The 23,167-nt window shown below is 38.5% G+C and overlaps 1 protein-coding gene across 3 annotated transcripts; it reads left to right on the top strand.

Moving 5' to 3' along the window:
- The first annotated feature begins 1,346 nt into the window (after nucleotides 1–1,346).
- On the top strand, nucleotides 1,347–21,716 carry LOC145441377 (serine/threonine-protein kinase PLK1-like). 3 transcript variants are annotated; one of them, XM_080319402.1, is made up of 10 exons: nucleotides 1,347–2,266; nucleotides 5,552–5,632; nucleotides 9,202–9,398; nucleotides 9,924–10,072; nucleotides 10,885–11,010; nucleotides 11,631–11,816; nucleotides 12,555–12,694; nucleotides 14,467–14,591; nucleotides 15,611–15,806; nucleotides 16,970–17,122. In XM_080319402.1, the coding sequence occupies exons 6-9, from the start codon at nucleotides 11,657–11,659 to the stop codon at nucleotides 15,627–15,629; spliced, it is 444 nt and encodes a 147-aa protein (XP_080175528.1). In that variant the 5' UTR covers nucleotides 1,347–2,266; nucleotides 5,552–5,632; nucleotides 9,202–9,398; nucleotides 9,924–10,072; nucleotides 10,885–11,010; nucleotides 11,631–11,656; the 3' UTR covers nucleotides 15,630–15,806; nucleotides 16,970–17,122. The 3 variants fall into 3 exon arrangements, with proteins under 3 accessions (XP_080175528.1, XP_080175456.1, XP_080175382.1); XM_080319330.1 differs by lacking the exons at nucleotides 1,347–2,266; nucleotides 5,552–5,632; nucleotides 9,202–9,398; ... (3 more) ...; nucleotides 12,555–12,694; nucleotides 14,467–14,591 and adding exons at nucleotides 17,620–17,745; nucleotides 18,381–18,511; nucleotides 18,687–18,745; nucleotides 20,433–21,716 and having other exon boundaries at nucleotides 15,627–15,806; nucleotides 16,970–17,126; XM_080319256.1 differs by lacking the exons at nucleotides 1,347–2,266; nucleotides 5,552–5,632; nucleotides 9,202–9,398; ... (3 more) ...; nucleotides 12,555–12,694; nucleotides 14,467–14,591 and adding exons at nucleotides 17,620–17,745; nucleotides 18,375–18,511; nucleotides 18,687–18,745; nucleotides 20,433–20,699 and having other exon boundaries at nucleotides 15,627–15,806; nucleotides 16,970–17,126.
- Nucleotides 21,717–23,167: the final 1,451 nt, after the last annotated feature.

The raw sequence follows: 23,167 nt of genomic DNA, 5'->3' as shown, positions 1-23,167 counted from the left end.
ACCGCGAGATTCGAATCACTTTTCCGCTCAAAACCAAGTCGCGCCGTCAGTAAATGATAGCTCAGCTTTTCTGAGACAATGATTAACGCGCAAAGGCAAATGACTTTGGTTGTTAACAAAATAAAGCGCATTACGTACTACATATTACATTGTAGCATACATGAACAACCGTTGACCATTGCCCAGAGTGCTGGTGCTGATTTTTCTGAGATGTATAAATATATGAGCGCAAGTAGTATATATGATCGGTCGTGATGCGCCATTGTGGCTTATGGGCCCGCTCACACGGTGCCTCGAAACTCGTGTTGGCACGGTGACCCTTTTGACTACATATTACATTCTAGCATACATGAACAACTGTTGACCATTGCCCAGAGTGCCGGCGCTGACTTTTCTGAGATGTATAAATATATGAGCGCAAGTAGTATATATGATCGGTCTTGATGATCCATTGTGGCTTATGGACCCGCTCGCACGGAGCCTCGAAACTCGTGATGGCACGGTGGCCCTTTTGACCCCCTATCTCTCGCACGGTGCCATTGTGTCTTATGGGGTCTCTCACACGGTAACCCTTTTCGGTATAGGGATCGCTCACACGGTGCCTCGAAAACTCGTGTTGGTAAGTCGTACTTTCAGGTATAGGCATCTCTCACACGGTGACTCCTCCAGGTATAGGTACCTTGTCTAGCACCTGTATTATTGATATTTTGGGTGTAATTATTGCTTAAACCAGCAATGATGCGAATCTAATTCCTGGTAATAGTTTTACAGAGTCTGTTTTGGCGAGGTTTAAGTCCACATGTACGTCTACACTGTAAAAATTAAAGGTGGATTTTTGGGTGGAGTAGGGGTGTAAATGTCATTTACATCTTTAACAACAGGTGTAACGACAGATCCACCCATTTTAAAGGGTGGATACCGTTATCCACCTATTCAAATAGGAGTAAATGTATTTCCACCTCATGTTTCACCTCAAAACCTCACCATGCACGTGATGACGTGATGACGGTGAGGGGATTTCTAATCGGTAAGTCCAGATCCAAAACCATTACAAAAACATCTTAAATTCGAATCCCATCCAAATCTTGCAAAATTTCACAAATTCCTATTCATATTTGTTAGGTGTCATATACCAGATTGTTATGCTGGCTTACTTGGGTTCCAAAGTTTTCCAGAGGGAATGAAAATAGGGAGTGCGAAATTGTATGACGATGGTTGCGAACGGTACCAATGCAATGGAATATATGATTGTCCGATTTTTTGTAAAGTCGAGTACATTTTGTTAATTCGTAATCAATGGAAAATGTTGGGAAATTACTCGAGTCATCATTTTATCGCCATATGCATTGCTACTCTGTATTTGAAACGGGTTTGCTCAATGCATTTTCTCCAAACGAACTGATATACATTAGACCTTTCGATGTATATTCAATCGGTGCGTCCAGATTCATAAGACTCCATCATTGTGTATGTTTTTCCGATGCCAGTAATTTCTGAATAGCTTTTAATCAACTTGTTTCTTCAGTCCAGATAACAATACGATGAGATTGTTAGTCAAGCTATTAGATCATGATAGAACTATTTCTGTTGCTGGTGCTTCGGAGATAAAAAGTGCAGTTTATGAGGTATTTTAGAAACGGAGGTAAGATCAAATTAACTATAAACCGATTTGCACTGGCGAGTTAAACTGGCGGAAGGTAGATCACTTTGGTGATAAATGATTGGCGGGCTGTTGGATTTTGATTGATTGTTGAATTACTGAAAAGTTCGGCTGCGAAAAATATTTGAACGCCAGTGTTGTTACGTCATACTGATTCACTTTGGTGAGAAATGATTGGCGGACTGTTGGATTCTGATTGGTTATTGAATTACTGAAAAGTTCGGCTGTGAAAAAAATGTGAATGCTGGCGCTGGATTTTGTGTAGACGCTGGATTGGCTCGCCGTATGCATACTTCTGTACCGGTATGTCTTTCCGATGCCAGTTATTTCTAAATATCTTCTAATCAACTTGTTTCTTCAGTCCAGATAACAATATGATGAGATTGCTAGTCAAGCTATTAGATCACGATAGAATTATTTCTGTTGCTGATACTTCAAAGATACAAAGTGCGGTTTATCAAGTATTTGAAGATGTATTGCACGGTAGTGATTGTAAAATCAAGTGCTACGACAGAGCATTTGGTCAATATGTTGATCTCAAGTATGCCAAGGTCGGTGACAATGACATCGTCAAGGTTAGCGTTCCAATACGCGGAAGCAATGAAGGTAAGACCCAATTTACCATTAACTGATTGGTATACCGGCAGGCATAGGCGCCGACTTACGAGGTTACGAGGTGGCGCAGCCACCTCGTGACCATATTTACGAGGTGGCGGCCACCTCGTAAAAATGCCCAAACGTCCAAGTCATTTGTGACCAATAATTAATAATCAGGCGAATCGACGCGACCTCGTTAGAGACGTCGTCGAGTTCGATACGCGTGCGTGCCAGGCGCGAAGCCAGGGGGCTTTCGGGGACCGAAACCTTCTGAAACGCGAAACCACGTCCTTTTGAAACGACCATTCTAACTCTAATATTCAGCTGCAATTCAATAATTGTATTATCATTGTTCCGCGGGTCGATTTACGAGAAGCATGTTGTCAATTAGCGAGAAGATTCTGTGATGATCTCCCGCTGAGATGGTTGCGAAATTAGGTCATTCATTCCCGTGCGCGTGGCAATCATCGCTAATAGCCCGATTTATCGCGTCTCGAACAAGCCTGCATCTGCAATAGGCCCAGTTCACACTATACCATCGCTTGCCTGCATGCGCAATCGCATCTGTATTGGCGGCTTCGGCCTGGCGTATACGATATCATCGCTGGTATATACATGATGAGCAATGAGCATCTGCGATAGGCCTGGTGCGAAAGATACCATTGCTGGCTTACCTATCGCGTCTCGGACCTAACATGCTTTGGCTTCTATCTCTCGCTGGTTTGGAGACAATGCGGTCGAGTTTACGCTAATTGGTGATTGTTTTATGTTACATTGATTAAAGAGCGACATCGCAAAACTGAATAACATCGAATCGCTGCAAAGAGACATTAACGTGCGTAATTGATTCCCGCTAATACTTGAACGTAACGATCAGAAGATGTGCATCATGGCTTGAGTTCTAAAAGACTACACAGGTCTGAACCACATGAAATCAGTGCCGTCAAGTTCGGACATTTTGATTTGCCGAAACTGTCATTGAGGCTGCGTAATACGTGCGCGTATTTAATTGTTCACCAGAGATCAGGGACTCTCTAATTGACAGCACTTCCGGACTCTTTGGCAAGCTTATCATACGCGTAAAATCGTCAACATGAACACCATCCTAGATCTTCCCTCCCGACCATTCGCCCAAATAGACGATCTGCTTTTCTAAAATCTAAATGATGTGCGCCCACATTCGTTTACAAAACCACTCTTAAGCTATAGCTAGCTTCGTGCGATAGTCTTCGTAATCAGAGCGCGAAATTGGAGGGTGTGTTGGTGTGCGCCTCCAAATTGGAATTCATTTCTGCGCATATTCGTTTCTCTAAGAAGGCTTTGCCAGTGAGGTTAATCGGGAAATACAGCAATACAGCTTAAACACCGATATAATGAGAAAACAATTGACGCGACGAAAGCTACTCAATACTATGTCAAACTCAAAACCCATTCGTAGCGATACTGATTAGAATACACGCTTTCTCGTTTGCAACCATCCATATTTTTTGTTTTATACTTGATACATTCGTACTCCGAAATTGTCGCACGAAGTCATTTTTCAGTGTTCCTTTCGTTATTAACGTGCAGTAGGCGATGCCATGCCATTGTCAAATATTGATGCATAACGAGATTCTGGGTGGCACAAATTCTTATTTTATGTGATTCGTTTGAACACGGAACATTCTATATTACGATCAACTTGATTGCTGGATGTACTCGTCTCGAGAATAACAATATCGAATATTAAACTATTGGGCATTTGGTAGCCGGTGAATTTCTATTGATAAGATCGCGGCATGTGCACGGAAGTGGAATTATTTCTAGCCCAGGGGTATCCAACCAGCGGCCGTAGAAGGAAATTTGTGCAGTTGTCAACACGTAATTCAATTAGTATGTATTGGCGGCCATCGACATGCAAATTGAATTTACGAATTGACCGATGTACTCCCAAAATGCTTCGCGAACGTAAATCGGAAATGTACCAATGCCGCCAAAATCGCTGTTTTAATCGACAAACAATTGCCGCGATGCGAGCTAATCAACGCGAAGCCAGAAATCGCAAGAGACAACTATTGATTGGCTGCGCGATTTCGCGTTTGTAATCATCATTATTGTCTGCTTGAAACCTCATGTTCGAGAGTTGTCATGTGTTAATTGCGAACTTGCCAGGCCAGTGCGTCGCGTATTTAGTTACTCACATCACAGCACATTGCGCGTGAATAACATTGATACAACTCCAAATTCTCAGTGACGTAAATTCTGATTTCTGTTATGTGCATTCCGTCGGACAGACTAGTAGCGCAGTTATATTTTCGTACGATCGTACTCGTATCGTTTTAAGATTCCATTTAATAACTCGACTGCATGGTTTGATATGAATGATCACAGGGCCTATATTAAAACGCCACACGTATAGTTTAACGCTGCACGTAAACCAGCGGCATGTAGTAAAGTGCGTTTTAGAGCGACGATGACGTCATCGATTTGGAACAATTATGACGTCACAAGACTTCGCCACCTCGTAAAAAAATAAAAGTCGGCGCCTATGCCGGCAGGTTTTCCTAAGAATTGTACTTCACTTTTCAAAACTTGAAAACATTACCTTAATGGGATGCGAAACGAACAAGTAAAGTATCGTTACTATCGTCGGCGTCAAACTGCGGCTTTCTGTGAAACTTTCTACAGCACTTAGATTGTATCCATCGCATAAGTTGAGCAAAACGGTCACTGATGTCTTGTTCGAGAGATATTATCATTGTTGCTGTTCACAGCACGTACTTATCCGCATTAGGTATATGTGCTGGACTATATAAAGACGCAATCCAGAACATGAACAATTTTGCAAAAAGTTTTTCTCGTGTTCTCGATTATGTTATATCAACGCGCGGTCTAAATTTTGCCACCTCGCTTCGTGGCGTAATTGGTTATGCGTTGTCGAACTGCATTACACGAAAGCATACTACTGTGATCGCATCCCATTAAGGTCATGTTTTGAAATTTTGCGTAAAAACCCGCTTGTGCCTGTTTATTTAGACTTGCATTAAGTAGTATTTACGGTGGTAAATTCTTAATTATTTTATGTAATTATAAGTTAAATTCGTTGTGCATCATTCTTTCACACAATCAATAATTATAGTAAGCTTTTTTTCTACATAGCAATCCCACTTGTGTCAAAATTTGTGTGAAGCGTTTTTTAGGTTTAACCATAACAATTTTATCAAGTAGCCAGTACAATTTTTAAAAAAGTCATTTTTGAAACCCCTGGGTCTTGCGATCAGCGTTCACGTTTGAGTCATTTGATTTCTTTATTAGATGAAGGGAAGACATCAACTGCTGATGGCTGCGGAGGTGAACCTCCATCCTGTAGCACCACTTCGATCAAGTCTAGTCAAGGTGCCTGTGTTATGTAGAAGTGTGCGAGATTGACTGTTTCTTGAATTGTAGTGACTACTTGATAGAATTGTTAGGTTACCTAATTTAAGGCTGCTGGTTCAATTTAATCCAATAGCCGCATTGCTAGGAGAGACAAAAGTTATTCATCACTTGATAATAAATTTCAAAATTTTATTCATAATCCATGAAATTGACATTGACATGTCTATAGAAACAATGATCACCGAATATGGTCCAATTCCGACTAGTGGAAGCGGAGTTATTTTATAATTGAGAAATTTAGATTTGAAAAAAATAGTTTTTACCCTGGCACATTCCGAAGTAATTACCAATATAGTTCTTAGTCAAATTCATTAGGTAACCCAACAATTGTAGCAAGTACAATTTGACAGAAAAAGTCCTTTTTGAACACCCTTGTGTCCTGCGATGATCATTCACGTTTGAGTCATTTGATTTCTTTATTAGATGAAGGGAAGACATCAACTGCTGATGGATGCGAAGGTGAACCTGCATCCTGTAGCACCACTGTGATCAAGGCTATTCAAGGTGGGGTGTTCTGAAGGAGTGTGCAAATATGACTTTTTTTTTAAATTTTAGTGGCCACTTGATAGAATTGTTAGGTTACCTAATTTAAGGCTGCTGGTTCAATTTAATCCAATAGCCGCATTGCTAGGAGAGACAAAAGTTATTCATCACTTAAAAAGAAATTTCAAATTTTTATTCATAATCTATGAAATTGACATTGACATGTCTATAGAAACAATGATCACTAGGGCGATTTTTTTTTTACCAAAAAAACGGAAGATTTTGACCTAAAAAATCTAAATTTTGACTTTTTTTGACCTAAAAAAACTGAAATTTGACCAAATTTTGACCTCACGTATGCAAATTAGGTGTTTTCGCAAATAATGTTAAAATTGTACTACTTATCTTCATTTCTGGTTGGAACTGTCTGTCCTTACAAAGTAGATTGGCCTGAAAGAACGTTTCTGGCTCAAAAACTGACAAATTTTTACATAAAAAAACTAGTATTTTAACGAAATCTGGCCCTATGAAGAATTGCAGTAGTTACATTACGTATTATGGTGGAATAATTAAAATTTGTTGTAGTACAACGAAAGATACTTTCCTACATTCTCGGGTAGAAAGTGTTTGTTTCGATTGTTTGTTTTGTGGTATTCTTGGTGTTTGTCAACTACTACGGTCATTTACACCAGGCCGATATTCTTCATTATTTTCCGTAACTGCCAACATATAGCACGACCAACCTCTAGGCTTTTTTGTAAGACACCGCTTACGCGGATGAGGTGGCGAGGAGGAGCCTAGGTAAACCTCCAACACTTAGCTATCAGAATTACGAAGTCGACATCGGTCGGAATCGAACCCACACCCATTGGTGTTGCAGCCCCGGATTATACCACTGCGCTATCTCGGGTAGAAAGTGTCTGTTCTTACTAAGTAGCTTGTCAAGAATGGAGAAAGAACGTTCAACAGCAGCAGTTGTTAGCTGACAACACTGAAGTTGTGTGCACACTGCTTGGTGGTGATGCACCGTGTTGCTTCATTCTGACAATGTTGTCTATATCACAATTTTTCTGCTTGCGCTTCTTGATGTAAGAACCATGCAATGCCCAAGCAGTCTTGCTTCAGTTAGGATATTGCGGTACGTTGACCATAAACCATGTCACTATTTGTTTCATTTGACCGTTTATGATTCACAATGAGCAGACGATGGGCCGTTTACAACGGTAGGCCTATAAAGTAGGCTACAGGCTGTAAATTATCAAATGATAAGTTCACAGACAGCGCAAAATCTACGATACAAACTAAATGTAGAGGTCAAAAAATGTTTGATTTTGTAAACAATTTTGACAAATTCTGACCTAACGCTACAATTTTGACCTAATTTTGACTTTTTTTGACATGTCAAAAAAAAATCGCCCTAATGATCACCGAATATGGTCCAATTCCAACTAGTGGAAGCGGAGTTATTTTATAATTGAGAAATTTAGATTTGAATAAAATAGTTTTTACCCTGGCATATTCCGAAGTATTTACCAATATAGTTCTTAGTCAAATTCGTTAGGTAACCCAACAATTGTAGCAAGTACAATTTGACAGAAAATGTCCTTTTTGAACACCCTTGTGTCCTGCGATGATCATTCACGTTTGAGTTATTTGATTTCTTTATTAGATGAAGGGAAGACATCAACTGCTGATGGATGCGAAGGTGAACCTGCATCCTGTAGCACCACTGTGATCAAGTCTATTCAAGGTGGGGTGTTCTGAAGGAGTGTGCAAATATGACTTCTTTTTTAAATTTTAGTGGCCACTTGATAGAATTGTTAGGTTACCTAATTTAAGGCTGCTGGTTCAATTTAATCCAATAGCCGCATTGCTAGGAGAGACAAAAGTTATTCATCACTTAAAAAGAAATTTCAAATTTTTATTCATAATCTATGAAATTGACATTGACATGTCTATAGAAACAATGATCACCGAATATGGTCCAATTCCAACTAGTGGAAGCGGAGTTATTTTATAATTAAGAAATTTAGATGTAAAAAAAATAGTTTTTACCCTGGCACATTCCGAAGTATTTACCAATATAGTTCTTAGTCAAATTCATTAGGTAACCCAACAATTGTAGCAAGTACAATTTGACAGAAAAAGTCCTTTTTGAACACCCTTGTGTCCTGCGATGATCATTCACGTTCAGAGTTGGATCAATTGTAATTTGTAATTGAATGTAATTAATTACATTTTTCAATGTAATTGTAATGTAATTGTAATTGAAGCATTTTTATTTTGTGTAATTGTAATTGTAATTATAATTTGACAAAAATTTTGCTCAATTACAATTTCAATTACACTAAATTGCTATTGAGACCTGACAAGCACAACATAAAATAATTGACTTATAATGCATTCTCTTAAAATGTCGACAAGGAATTTGGTGGATCCATTCGCGGAAGCCCTTGACTGCGCCCTGCCTACTTTGTGATCTATAAAGGTCAATGACCGACTGTTCCGCGTTCCGCGTTTTCCTCTTGTTTCAGCGCTTTAGGAATCGAGGTTTCCCGCAGTTTCTGCGTTTTAGGGGCCATTTCCGCGAGTTCCGCGTTTTCCGCAGTTTCCGCGTTCCCTCCTTTTAGGGTTACCCCTGGCAAGCCAATGGCAATTATGCCATTGCTACATGCAGGCTAATTTGCGTATTATTTGATGTATTATCGTTGATCTATTGTTTTTTTATGACCGAAACCTCTCCTATTTAAAACTTGCACTGATGTTCGTATGGAAAACTGATCGGATTAATATAATATTTAGATTATTAATAATTTAGATTATTGAGTTGCTTTGTAATTCACTGTTATTCTAGTTATTCTCTTATTCAGTTTTCTATTCTGCCAACTACAAGTTATGCATCAAGTTCGACTATCCAGTAATATTTGACAAAAGTTATTGTTGAACAACCCTATTGGACGTGGAAAGTAATCTTGTAATACTTTGTCTGTGACTGTGCAAAGTCAATGTGCATGTGTTAATGCGTGATATTAAATTTTTTACAGATTCTATTGAATTTGATTTCACGACAATGTATGACAAGGTTGACTTTGCTACAAAGAAATAACCAAAGTTCTGTCCGATCACTCTACATGAAAACGATACACGACATCTCTTTTTTGACAAAGGGGGATTTGTGAAATGATTTGAAATCATGGAATTCAGAATAAAACAGACGTTCGTGTATAACATTATACCAAAGGTGAGTCAAGTTCGTTGATTCAAGGAATCTATGTGATAGACATTTGTAGAATAGCCGAATGCCTTTTTTTGTGAATACACTCTGAAAAAAACATGGAAAAGAATTTGTAAGTTTTCATTCTTACATACTAGAGCTTGACCGATATCATATTTTTTAACCGAGACCGATAAAACTGATACCAAGCACCTTCACCGATAACCTCGATATTCTTCTAGCTTGGGCCACATTTCCAGATCTAGAACTGTTTCACAGTCATTGCTATGCCGGGCCATGAAATAAACTAATTAGACTGCATAAGGACATCTGTAAGCCATAACAAGTCTATCAATATTCCCATTCTAGCAGTCACAAATGATAGCTCTCTGACGTCCTACTTCTATGTTGTGGCCACACAGAAATTGTTGATATTTTGTCACATGGCCGATGCCGTTATATCTTTTAAAGAGTGACATCGATCGGATATTATCGACAAACCTATAATGGGCTGGCCAGGAATTGTGAGCATTAATTTGTAGTTAATTTCAGGCAGTACTCGTGAATGAGCATGCGAAAGACAAAATGTGTGAAGAGATCTTCTCCATCGCAGTTTGAATCACGAGCACGTCGTTGGATTTCATGGATTTTTCATAGACAAGGATTTCGTCTACATCGTTCTCGAGGTGTGCAAAAGAAGGGTAAAAACATTTACTTGTTAATACTGTGATTACTATAAAGTCTCAACGGTATAAATGTGGTGATCGTAATTACATCAGTTCTGTAAGTTAAATACCAACAGACCTGGTCAACTAGATAATTCTAGTTGTCACGTTAGACTAATTAGAGAAAAATGCCGGTAATCCAATTCTAATCTAATTTCTGCTTTTCCGGTAAATGCTACAGGAGAACTATATCACGTAAAAAGAGCCAAGCTTGCTGCACACACATTTGCCATTCTTGTGCTCATGAGCTGAACATGTGATGATATAGGCTAATTCTAATTGTAATGTAATTTGAAAAAAATTGTAGCCATAATTCTAATTGTAATGTAGTTTGAAAAAAAAGGTAGCTATAATTCTAATTCTAATCTAGTTACGAAAACTGATTATAAAACTCTGATCAATAGGGCTGAGCGCAATGATTCGAGTACCATACTCAAATCTCAGTCAGTATATTGTTTGTGGTCGCATAAAAGGTACACATGTGAAATTTCACCTCATTCATCCTGTTTTGATATCCTAATGATCGATACTCGTACACCCAACTCGAAGCCTAATACCGTATTCAAAATCGCATCACTTGGGTACTTCATTTTTCCCTAAGTATGGATAACTCTAATATGAAAACGGCAGCACGAAATGAAGTTTCTTTTTAATTTGGAAGGTTCGCCGGTCTGCAAAATTTGTTGTTGAATTTTACCAGCCTGTTAACTCGAATGAGGTGAACCACTGATTTAGATGTACCAGCAAATAATATTGTCAATCTAATTAGATTTGATTTTTGTTGTCAGGCTCTGATGGAAGTTTGCTGAAGAAGGCGCGTCAATACACAACCAGAGACTCGTTATTGCAAGCAGCAGATTGTGGATGGAGTCGTTAATCTTCACGGTTGTAGGATCGTTCACACAGATATCAAGGTAATATTGCTTGCAGTGGTGCCATAATTCTACAAAATACTGGATTTTTCCAATATTCATAATTATAACTAGAGCTACTCCCTTTTCAAAACTCACAGCTACAAATGGAACTAGAATTACTACCTTTTGAATTATTCACTTTTCAAGACTCACAACCACAACTAGAACTAGAATTACCAACTTTTTAATCACTCGCTTTTTAAAAATAGCATCCACAACTAGAACTAGAATTACTCGCTTTTGAATTACTCACTTTTAAAAACCAGCAACTACAACTAGAACTAGAATTACTCCTTTTAAAAAACTACAACTAGAACTAGAATTACTCCCTTTTCAAAACCAGCAACTAGAACTCGAATTACTCACTTTTGAATTGCTTGCTTTTTAAAACTAGCAACTACAACTATAACTAGACTTACTCACTTTGAATTACTCAGTTTTTAAAGTTCGCAACTACACTTGAACTAGAACTGCTCACTTATTAAAATCGCATCTACAACTGGAACTAGAACTTATTATTATTAGCAGTAGGGTTGACCATCATCTGTCTAGTTTGTTAGTTTGCACAAGTCTATGTAGGCCTACTTGTGTAACTGTACGTGAAATTTTTCTTTTGACAGCTGGAGATCTATTCCTAAACAATAACATGGACGTGAAATTCAGAGATTTCGCCCTAGCTACCAAAGTCGTCGACCAAACAAAAGAATTCTTTTTGCGGCACATCCAACTATATTGCCTCGGAAGTTCTAGGCAAGAAGGGACACAGTTCCAAAGCGGAGACCTAATCGTCTGGTTGTGTTTTGTGGGTATATACAACAACATTTATCTGGGACTTTAATGAATGCGTAGGTCTGGACAAAATTGAGTATTATGATTCGTTCCGAGCATCACTTATAATGAAATTTGTGGAAAGTTCAAATACTTACCTTTTACTCGAGTACAAAGGATATTATGACAGTTCTACATCAGTTTAAGGATGATTTTGTATTTTTCAAGCATACCTAGTTCATTGCACTTTGCCACAATGCTGTGTAATGATCGCGACTTCACAGATATGTCATTTCCACTAAAGTACGTATCTTGGTACTGCATGTTTCATATGCTGCGATACGGCCTATCGATATTTCATGGCTTTCGCAGCGGAAAATAATATCAAAACTATAAATTCCATAAATTTCCTCTTCTTGATATTTTAGACCTAAAACACTAATCTCTTAATTCTCGAATCTAATCATTAGAATTGATACTCAACTCAGATTCCAATATCAGAATCAGTGTGCCCAGTCCTAGCCACAAGCTTTCCACTTGGTAACTTGATGCATTTATTTAGCCTAGGTATATATGGTCGGTCGGTAAGGTACCATACTGGATTTTCTAACTGTGTATTGCGCAGCAATAGGACTACCGACTCACTTTCCAAAAAGTACAACTAAAACTATTCACTTTTCCAAGTCCACAATTAGAAATAGAACTAGTCGTAGAAAGACGTAATTAGTTGCTCGTCACGTAACTAGATTGGTAATATGTACGAGTCTCAATTTCAGACAATAATCATCAGAAAGACAAAATATCTCAAGAGATCAATCTCCATCGCAGTTTGAATCACAAGCACGTCGTTGGATTTCACGGATTCTTCCAAGACAAGGATTTTGTCGACATTGTTCTCGAGTTGTGTAAAAGAACGGTAAAAGCATTTCCTCATTACAAATGTAATGTACCCCCAGGCGCGTAGCCAGCCGAAAAATAAGGGGGGGGGTTTGAAATAAAAGGGGGGGGTTTCGATTTTTTCCGAATTTAGTAACGTAGCATTGACTCATTAGGGTTAAGTACATGCGACGCGTAAATAACGATTATACAACATCCCCGTGTTGGCGATTATAGGCGTACGATAAGCTTTTCGACGAGTCCGGAAGTGCTGTTGATTAGCGACTCCCTGATCTGTCGTGAACAATGAAATACGCGCGCTTATCAACGCGCTGAACAATTAAATTCGCGCGCTTGTCAAAGCTTCCAACAATTAAATACGCCCGCTCATCAATGCGTCTTGCGTCTGACGTAGCCTCGGCGACGATTTAGGCAAGTAAAAATGTACGAGTTTTTATGGAATATGTGCTATAATGAAGCCGATTTCAGGTGGTTCGAACCTTTACCTCTTATAACTCAAGCCTACTGGACTATAGCTGAAGACTAGTGGAAATCAGTTACGCATGTACGCACGCGTCGAACATGATTGCGGACATTCGATGTCATTCAGTTACGAGATGTAACTCTTTAATCACAATCGCTAATCAGCATATACTTGATAGCATTTTATCTAAGCCATCGAGAAATAGGAGCCAAAGCCCATCCCAAGACGCGGTAGTTAGGCTAGCGATATCTTTAGTACGAGGTCTATTCCAGATGCGATTGTGTAGGCCTACGAAGATATCGTGCACACCAAGCCAATACAGTACAGTACCCCTAACTGTGCATTAGATCTGTAATGTTGATTAATAGCAGACTCGGCCAACCAGTTAATTATTGATCTATAATATATCTGGCTAAATAGGGTGAAATACTTGTAATGTAATTCCAATCTAATTGGTCAACTTTTTCTATATAAGTCAAGATTGGTGAGCTATTATCATGCTTATGATAATACTCTGCGATTTGATATGAACTGAACTTGATTTCTTTTCCCAACTAGGTAATTATAATTCTAATCTAATTTTGAAATATGTGTTTAATATAATTCAAATTTTAATCTACTTTGGATAATGTGATCATTTTCTCGTGACACAACTGTGATCACTATGGCTGGGCACAATGATTTCATGACTCAAATCTGAATCCAGTATCAATTCTAATCATATGAGTCGAGTAGTAGGAAATGATTGTTGCGGGTACTGACAATATACGCTCCATGCCACAAAAGGGAGAATTATATCAACAATAAGCTGGACTAAACCAATGGGAATTATAATTTCGATGATATTTCTCACTGTGAAAAGCTGTAAACCTCGGTTGGTCGTATCGCAGCCTGTGTCACAAAGCCACTCGCGTTACTGAAAATGACATTTCTGTGAAGTCGTGAGCAACCAAAAGCATTGTCCCGTAGTGTGAATTGCGATGGACAGGTATGGTCATAAAAGTGCAAAATAATCTTCATAATGTGACTGGAATCTGCATTTTATTCTTTGTGATGTTGCTGTGACGTTAACATAAGCGACTCAAACTCATTTCTCGATTCAGAATCAAATCACTCAGCTTAGCCAGCCCTAGCGCTTTTACACGTTCAGTACCAGAAAGCAAGTAATAAATGAACTTAATAGTTTGGAAGGTGCATCGGTCTGCAAAAACTGTTGTCAAATTTGACCAGCGCTCAGAAAGGTTGAGAACCACTGATTTACGTGTGTCCGACAAATAATGCTTTTTTCTCATCCCAGCAAACCAATTACCATTGATTTATGTTGTCAGTCGCTGATGGAAGTTTTCAAAAGAAGACGCTCCATCACAGAACCAGAGACCCGTTATCGCACGCAACAGATTCTGCTTGGTGTTGTTTATCGCCACAATTGTAAAATCATTCACAAGATATCAAGGTAACATTTTATGCAGTCGTACTTTCGTTAATAATCTTCGAAAATTATGTAAGAACCAGAGCCGACTGATGATTGGTTGCCAATTTGGGGATAAAACTATACGCGTTATCAACCACTAATGTTTGATGGCACTACAAGCTCTCTAAAGTGGACTTGTACAAACTACTGGATTTTCAACATGCGCAACAAGAAGTAAAACTGCTCACTTTTGCAAATTCTCTACTTGAGTTAACGACCATTGAAAATATGCTTCTAACTAACTAATACACAACTCGCTCATGATTGTTTAGTGACAAAATAACCAATGAGCTGAGAAATATCGGGGATAGATTTGGCATCTCAAATTGACAGGGTTTCGAATTTGAAACGGGAGCGGTTTCGACCCCCAATACTCAACCAGGCCTATAATACTGTTTGACGTGATGACTCTGAGCCAGGGTTGTAATGACTCGAGTCATGACTCAACTCGAGTCAAACTCAAGTCGCGTTTTTTTGGTGACTCGACTGGACTCGTGTGATTTGTTCAAATGAGTGAAATGACTTGACTCATGACGAGGACTGTCACTGTAACTCCGCGGTATAGTGAACATAATGACTTGGACTCGGACTCGAGTCAAAACACTATGATTTATACTCGTCTCACTCCTAGCTGACTTGGACTCGGACTTGACTCGGCGGTGAATTGAAAATGACTCGACTTGACTCGAGTCAAAACTATGGAAGTGAGGTTGACTTGTGACTTGGTTACAACCCTGCTCTGAGCTAGCAAAGGCTGCAATAATATCATGCAACAGAACACTGGTATCATGACGACATACGTTTTCTAGTTGTCGGCGGCTACATTTTTTTAAATGCACAACTTGATGTAGAACCATTCACTTTTCAAGATCCGCAGCTACTACTAGAACAACTTGCTAACGGAAACCATTATTCCTAAAAATGGCATTAGTTAGTAGTTTGTTGGTAGTTTATACAAATCTGTATAGCGGAGTAATTGAATATAAAATCTGTATTGACAGCTTGGAATCTATTCGCTGAAGAATACGGAGGCGAGGCTTGAAGATTTCGACGAGATTTCATCTTGGCTACCAAAGTCGACATTGACGGCCAAACAAAAAATACTTTTTGCCACACTCCCAACTATATTGCCCTTGGAGTTATGAGAAAGTATGGGCACAGTTTCGATGTGGAGACCTGGTCGTTGGGTTGTGTTTTGTGAGTATATAAGAACATTCATGTGGAAGTTTATTGACAGGGAATCGCGAGTGTCTCAGTGGTGGGACTGGGAGAATTCAAGCACTTGAGTGATTTGCTTCTGAATCCCGTATTCAAATTTTAGTCGAATATCCGAGTATCGCTCAATATGACATCATAACGGTATGAATGATGTGGAAAGTGCATATAAGTACCTTTCACGCGACCAAAAATAATACAGTGCCTATTCTGCATCACATTGAATTCAATTCCAAACAGCTGAAGCCGTGCGGAGCCAATTGAAATTTTTAAATATATTGAAAAATATTAATTTTTTTTCCTTCAAATTTTACTGTTAATTTGCCTAAAAAAATGATGCGTGACGATTTTTCCCACTTCCAACGGGTAGTAGCAAAGTCACCGTAGTTTTGGATTGGCAAATAAGCATTGACGGGGGTAATCCCACAATTATTGATGAAAAACTCATTAACTGTGCTTGTACAGTTTAGAATTGCGTCAAATTTCTTTTGCATCGTTTTAGTAGACAACTTAACAATTACATGGGGTTGACAGTATGGAATTTGAAAAATAAAGGATTTTATTTTTCATATATTTAAAAAATTTGATTGGCTCTGTTGTGGCTTCGGCCGATTGGAATTGAGTCAAATTTGGTGTCCAGCCTTTTATAGGCAACCTACCAATGTAATCAGTGAATCCCGCAATCTGAAAAAATATTTGTTTTTGAACAACCCTAGTAGACAGTGCTACCAAAACTATAATTTTTGTCGAGTAGCAAGGATCGTATCATTTCGGTGCTCGAAAAAATCATCCCTCGACAAACGAATCGAATAATTGTGGCCAGCGTTAGGTACTGCATATTGCAAAGACTTCGAACGTTATTATCAGCGAGGCTAGGCAAAATACAGCATCGTGGTGATTGGATTACGTGATACGTATTAAGCGTCAAGCTGGGGTGTTCCTGTAGCCTGCATCCTACCAACGAGCTGTGCGAATTCGAGTTCTTGTCTGGCTCCATGCTGAGTATAGACTGTCTTTTTATGAGGTCATAAAACCTACCAATCCACATTTTGACCTATTAACGTTTGTAAAGAAAATGAATTTTTCCAGCCCTCGTGCAGTGCTATTAGTCCAAAGCTGTATCATCTTATTTCTTTACTTGGCAGATGCTACTAATACATAGACACAGAAGCACATACGTGACGAGCAAGTGGCGACCATCATGGAGTAACGAATCATCAGACTTTCGTATGGCAAAATTGGAAGCTCAGCTCAAGAAATTGATCGATACCAATCCAACATTGCAGTCTGCTATAAATAAGGGTTGGTATTTATGTAATCTCTGGTTGATTTCATTTTGAATCCACTTCCTTTTGAATGTAGGCCTAGTTCTACGAACTGGTCATCAAAATGATCACAACTTTGATTCTCATTGATAAATCTTCAGCTTTTCTGAATTAAGAGTCGAATTAGAATGATAGCTTAGCTACACAGTTTTTTCCTGATTAGATTAGAATTGCTGAATTCACGATGGCCAATGAATCAAATTGATATCAGAGTTCATTCTAATGATGAGAATAGAAAACGTCTACACACCAAGCATGGCTTGTTCCGTAGATGAAGTTCTACTGTTGCATTTGCAGCAAAACCAAATAATTATCTTAGAATTAGAAAGAGAGCAAAGAAACATTTCGTTAATTAGATTAGAATTAGGTGACCGACATTTTGTTCTAATTAGTCTAATTAGGCAACTAGAATTAGCTAGTTGTCGAAACATCCCTCTTGGTAAGTCGATGCATGTTTTTCTTTAACCTAGGTATACATTGTTGATCGGTAAGATGCCCTCTGAAGGCCAGACGTCGCAGGAATCCTCGACTATTGAAAAGAACGAATACGATATTCCGCAAAATATATCGCCTGCAGCTTGCGATCTTATCAAAAGGTATGTTCTATCTGTGACTGAGTCACATTCAAATATCGAACGACTGAACTTGCCTTAAAAAATCGCGTAACTCGACTTGTTGCGAATGCGAAGAAAATAATGCCACTTTTACATCACATTAAAGATATCTGGGAAATTTTTTACCAAACTTATTTCGTTGCACTTTGTGACAATGCTGTGGGTTGATCGCGACTTCACATATATGTCATTTCCACCAATGTACGTAGACTTATACTGCATGCTTCGTATGCTACGATACGACCATTCGAGATATACTTACCTTCAATAGTAGAAGTAGTTGCGAAAGTATAATCCTAGGTTTTGCCAAAATCGTGTAACGAGGTGGTTACTTCACTATTATTCGAAATTGCAATGAGATGACGCTCTTCTCCGTGTGACACTCGAGTCATATGACTTGGTCCGAGCCATGAGTCGAGTCATCAAAAATCGCGAGTTCAGTCATGACTTGATTAATTACAACCCTGGACGTACCACTTTGAATTTCAACAAACATAGCAATTGACTATTATTGCAAGTTTGCAAATTAAATGAATTTTATCCACATCTCATCACAAAGGCAGTGCTATTTTCGAACAGTCGTATCAATTTAATCCTGTATGCTTTTGCAGTTGCAGACACAGAAACCTGTTGGTGACAAACCAGAGGCGCCCTCCATTTGCAGTAACGTATCACCTGAATTCCATGTGGCAGGATCAGCTCAAGAATTCGATCGATACCAATCCAAAACAGTCTACTATCAATATGGGTGGGTTTGCATTTAGTCACTATGGATCGATTTGCTCTTTAAAATGTATGCTACTTCTATAAATCAGACATTTTATAAATGACGACTCTTGCCAGTATGTGACATCACCAGCAAATTTGCAAACACTGGCTATGTGTTGCATTTCTGTGTTTGAAAATTCCATTCATTTCAACAGATGCGGCACCGAAGATTTGGAAAAGCAAACGGGCGGATTATACGGATAAAGCGAATGCGGTAAGGCTAATTTAGTATCGTGTCAGTGTCAGGATATAATTATACGCAATAGCCTACTAATAAAAGTAGCTAAAAATCTAATTCGATAAATACAAAGGTGAAGAAAGTACTCTTCGTGACTTCTCAACTACAAGTAAATTTCTACTCGATTACATGTAGAAGTAGCCATTTCAAAGACAGGTCAAAATTACTTTGAGACGGAAGTAGGTGGTCGAAGTAGTCAGATTTGCTGCACAAGTACAAGTAGTGCATTACATTCTTTTTCCATTGCAAGCTGTGAGCAGCCATTTACAAGAAATTTACACGAAAGGACTAATGCGACTACATATCGGTAAAATCATCAAAAACGATCCACTAACCATGTGTTCCCATATCATGCAGCTATTATCACAATTTCACTCGTTCAAGTGATGCGAATTTGCTACATCCTACTTTCTAAACCTTTGTAGAATTAGGACTTTAGCAATGAGTGTCTACGATACAACTTCGTAAGTGTTGTCCTTGTTTTAATGTGCTAGGTTACATTATGACACAGTGAATAGGATGAAAGACGTAAATTTTCATCTCGATAAAGTGGTGTATTGGCGATTTAGTAAGTTAGTTTTTCATATTTAATTTGTTACACATGCCGAAAACAGTGTTTATTTGATCAAGAACACTCTTAAGATGTCTAATTAGAGCGAAGTGCCAGCAATCGGGTTACCATAATTATGTCCTGTTTTAAGAGGATTGATCCGCCTTTTTCAATAAATCGAAGGTGTCCTCGGAGCATGCCCAAATGTGCTCTTTTTGGGGAATTTGTCCTCTTTCTATAAAATGTTTTATGACATGATTAAAAAGGTGTGCTTGGACACACCAAATGCAAGTCAATTAACGGAAAATACGTCTCGATGGGCATTTCCCGAGTCAATATTGGAAAAATGACCCTTTTTTAGTCAACACAATACTATTACTACTTTGGAAATTGCCCGTTTTTTTTTTCCGTTACTATCGATTTCAGAATTTATGAAAATAGTTCTCTTTTTCGCAATCAGGTGCTTATGAAAATAAACCCTGACTTCTTATGAAGTCAAGTAGCTTTTTTGTCATATTTTTTCGAATTCATAATTTAATTAAATTTCCTAGTTCTTGCAAAAACAGTGAATGTAGTTCTAATCTAATTGAAGAAAAGATAGATATAATCTTATTTTCCAATTGAATTTGTGGTTTTCCTGAAACTACTACAGAAGAATTGTATCGTGTGAAACAATCCAAGCTTGAAGTAAAGACATTTGTCATTCTCGTGCTTATGAAAATGTTTGATACAAACTGAACCTGATTTTTTGTATTTCATTCCAATCAGGAACCAGGGTTGTAACCAAGTCACGAGGTCCCGAGTCACAAGTCAATGTCACTTTTATAGTTTTGACTCGGGTCAAGTCGAGAGTCATTTTCAATTCACAACCGAGTCCAAGTCAACTAGTAGAGGGTCGAGTCCGAGTCATAGTGTTTTGATTTGAGTAAAATTCCAAATCATTATGTTCACTGTTCAATTTTCAGTTCAATCTGGTACAATCTACATATTTCTAGATGTAACTGAGTATAAATTTGTGGCGTTACTTCTACTTGTAACTGATTAGTAATTTATGAGGCCACTTCAACATGAGTACTTTGGACGATTGTTTTATTATGTTTTTCTATCATGCAGGTCCACACCAAATTGATTCTGTGTCGTCTGATGGGGGGGGGGGGGGGGGGATTCAGATCAACTGGCAACGTAACTTCACAACCTGCAAATTCTACGAAATTTGGATGCGATCGTAGTATGGACGCTCGCATTCGATACGCAGATTACGTCTTGGAATGACTAATGTTTGAAGACTCTACTTCTGAAGATGATTCGTGACGTGCTTGATGCAACTTTGTGTGATTGTGAAATTTATTTTGGTAATACATTCATACATTCGACAATGAAGAGGTTTGCAACTGATTGTCTTAGTGCCCGGGATTGTAACCAAGTACTAGTTCCGAGTCGCAAGTCGATCTCACTTATATATAGTTTCGACACGGTCAGGTCGAGTCTTTACCATTAGGGTTAGCATACTTCCTCTTATAAGAGGATTTGTCCTCTTTTTTACTATTTCGGTTAAATATTGGTTAAAATTCGACTGAGATGTAGGAATTCAGTACTCAAGTAACATTCCGGCGGATACATCGGGAGTTGAGCCGGCAAGTTAACCTTTTTTTAATCAACCAACAGAGAATTCAAGAAAAGTGGTATATTTATGGTGTCGAGTCGGAAAAATGACCTATTTTCAGTCAACCAACCACAAAGTTGGGTAAAATTTACCTTTTTACTGAATTTTACTCCAGTTTGTAAGTCTGAAAATAATGAGAAAGTGTCTTCTTTTCAGATTTTCATAATATGGTAACCCTGTGGAAGACCTCCTGATATAGTCGATGTAAAGAGATTCACAACAGATTTTAGACAGCTTTATTTCCGCGTCCTCTCGACAGGAAGTTCAGACAAGCAGGAGCGCATGCATTATCATGGGTTCACCAAGTGTCCATTTCACGTGGTCAGTGCTACACACTTGGCGGCCCTAGAACTAACAGTACCAGCACAATAGTAACAAGCAATCATCACATACAACCCCAATGGGTGGGCTGTCACAACCCTACCTTAAAACAATAATTACTCAATTAAAAAAAAAAAAACTAGGAACTAAAACTAGATCGAACGACCTTTCGGCCCCCAAGTGATACTGAACAAAACCGACTAAAATTCAACCCCGAAGAATTAGTCAAGTACAAATTAGCTAAATATTGGAGATGAAGGTGGCATATACAAAGGACTGCGTTTTCTAATTTTGAATGGGATGAGTTTCGACCACAAAAACGGACTCCCTGGCAACGTCAATGCTAGTTGTGTGATGGCTCCGAGCTGACATTGCCTGCAAGCACATCACACAAGAGAACACCGGTATCACGATTCAAGTCAAACGATGACACTGTTTCCAGTTGTTTGAAAACCGATAATTATTCGAATGCGCAACTATAGAATAACTCACTTTTAAAAATACTACGCGACTTGAAATATAACTACACAAAAAAGTAGTTAGTTCCCAGCCGACCAGCTGGATCAGCGGTTCTCAACCTTTTTGGTCATACGCCCCCTTGACGATGGTAAAAAAACTTGCGATCCCTGACCCCCTGCACTTATCGTCATGTCAAAACGAGCACATCATCTAAAACAGAGGTCTCAAACACGCGGCCCGCGAGAGCATTTTGTGCGGCCCGCGACGACATTTTGAAATTTCAAGTATTCAACAATATATTCACGTGACATATATATCTTTTTAAATATAAGAACTTGAAGTTCACGCTAAACTACTATAAAAATCACTGAAATCTCAACAAACTCACCATAACATCACTTTTAAAAGCTACCATGCGGTTGAAGATCAGCTATTACGTCACATTATTTCTAGTTTATGATGATAAAACACGACCCGTTGATGATTTGTGACTGAAAATTGTGATTCGGTTTGGTACGACCTTCTCTTAAATTACTCGATTTCGGATTGACTGGGGGATTAAATAGAAATGACTCGAGTTGAGTCGGGTCGAACGTTATAATCAGAGAAGGAATTGCGACTCGGAACGGTGACTTGGTAATCCTACGGAAGCAACAATTAATGAAACTGTCATGGAGAATGGTAATATATCAAAAGGTTGTAGCATGCGTTGCATTGAGTATATAGCTATCTAATCAGATCAGTATGGCAACCATTATACTATTCTATCTGTGACCCCCGTGACGTATAGTCAGTTACACATGCTGGGTGTTGTTTGTTCTCTTTATCCATGTTATCATCGGTGGCGAGGAAGGTATAGTAGTACATTGTCTTATCGCATTGTACATTGTGTGTGTCTTGTTCAGATAAAATATAATCTGATGATTTATTGATTAGAGGTCGACCGATTACCGACTTGGCCGATAATCGAGGCCGATATTTGAATCTTTCACGATTATCGATATTTTATATATAAAAAAATATTCGATCACGCAAAGGGCGATACGTGACGACGCTTTACCCTTGCAGAACGAGTTAAACTGGGTGACCATGACCATGCAAAGAAACTATATAATTCCTTACAATCTACCTCCACTAGACTGATCTGCAATTCTGTATCACGTTTTGCTTTTTGGGTTATCCCATATTTCAATGAATGTGAACAATTAAGCAATAATTCTTTTTAATTTCAGTTTTCTCGTTTGTTATTCAGTATTCTGCGGCATGTACAAGTGTCATTTTGCCTAATATATAATATTTTTATCGAAATGGTTCTCTGCTCCTTCCATATTAATATCGACCTATGAAATCAGTTATCGGCCTTGTGAGTGTGACGATAATCGGTATCGCTATAGGCCTGCAAAAT

Source organism: Botryllus schlosseri, chromosome 1 (assembly GCF_051294905.1).
Source record: "Botryllus schlosseri isolate E-star chromosome 1, Bs_hap1, whole genome shotgun sequence".
Taxonomy (NCBI): domain Eukaryota; kingdom Metazoa; phylum Chordata; class Ascidiacea; order Stolidobranchia; family Styelidae; genus Botryllus; species Botryllus schlosseri.
The sequence above is the reverse complement of the archived record's forward strand: the minus strand, read 5'-3'. Positions and strand labels throughout refer to the sequence as shown.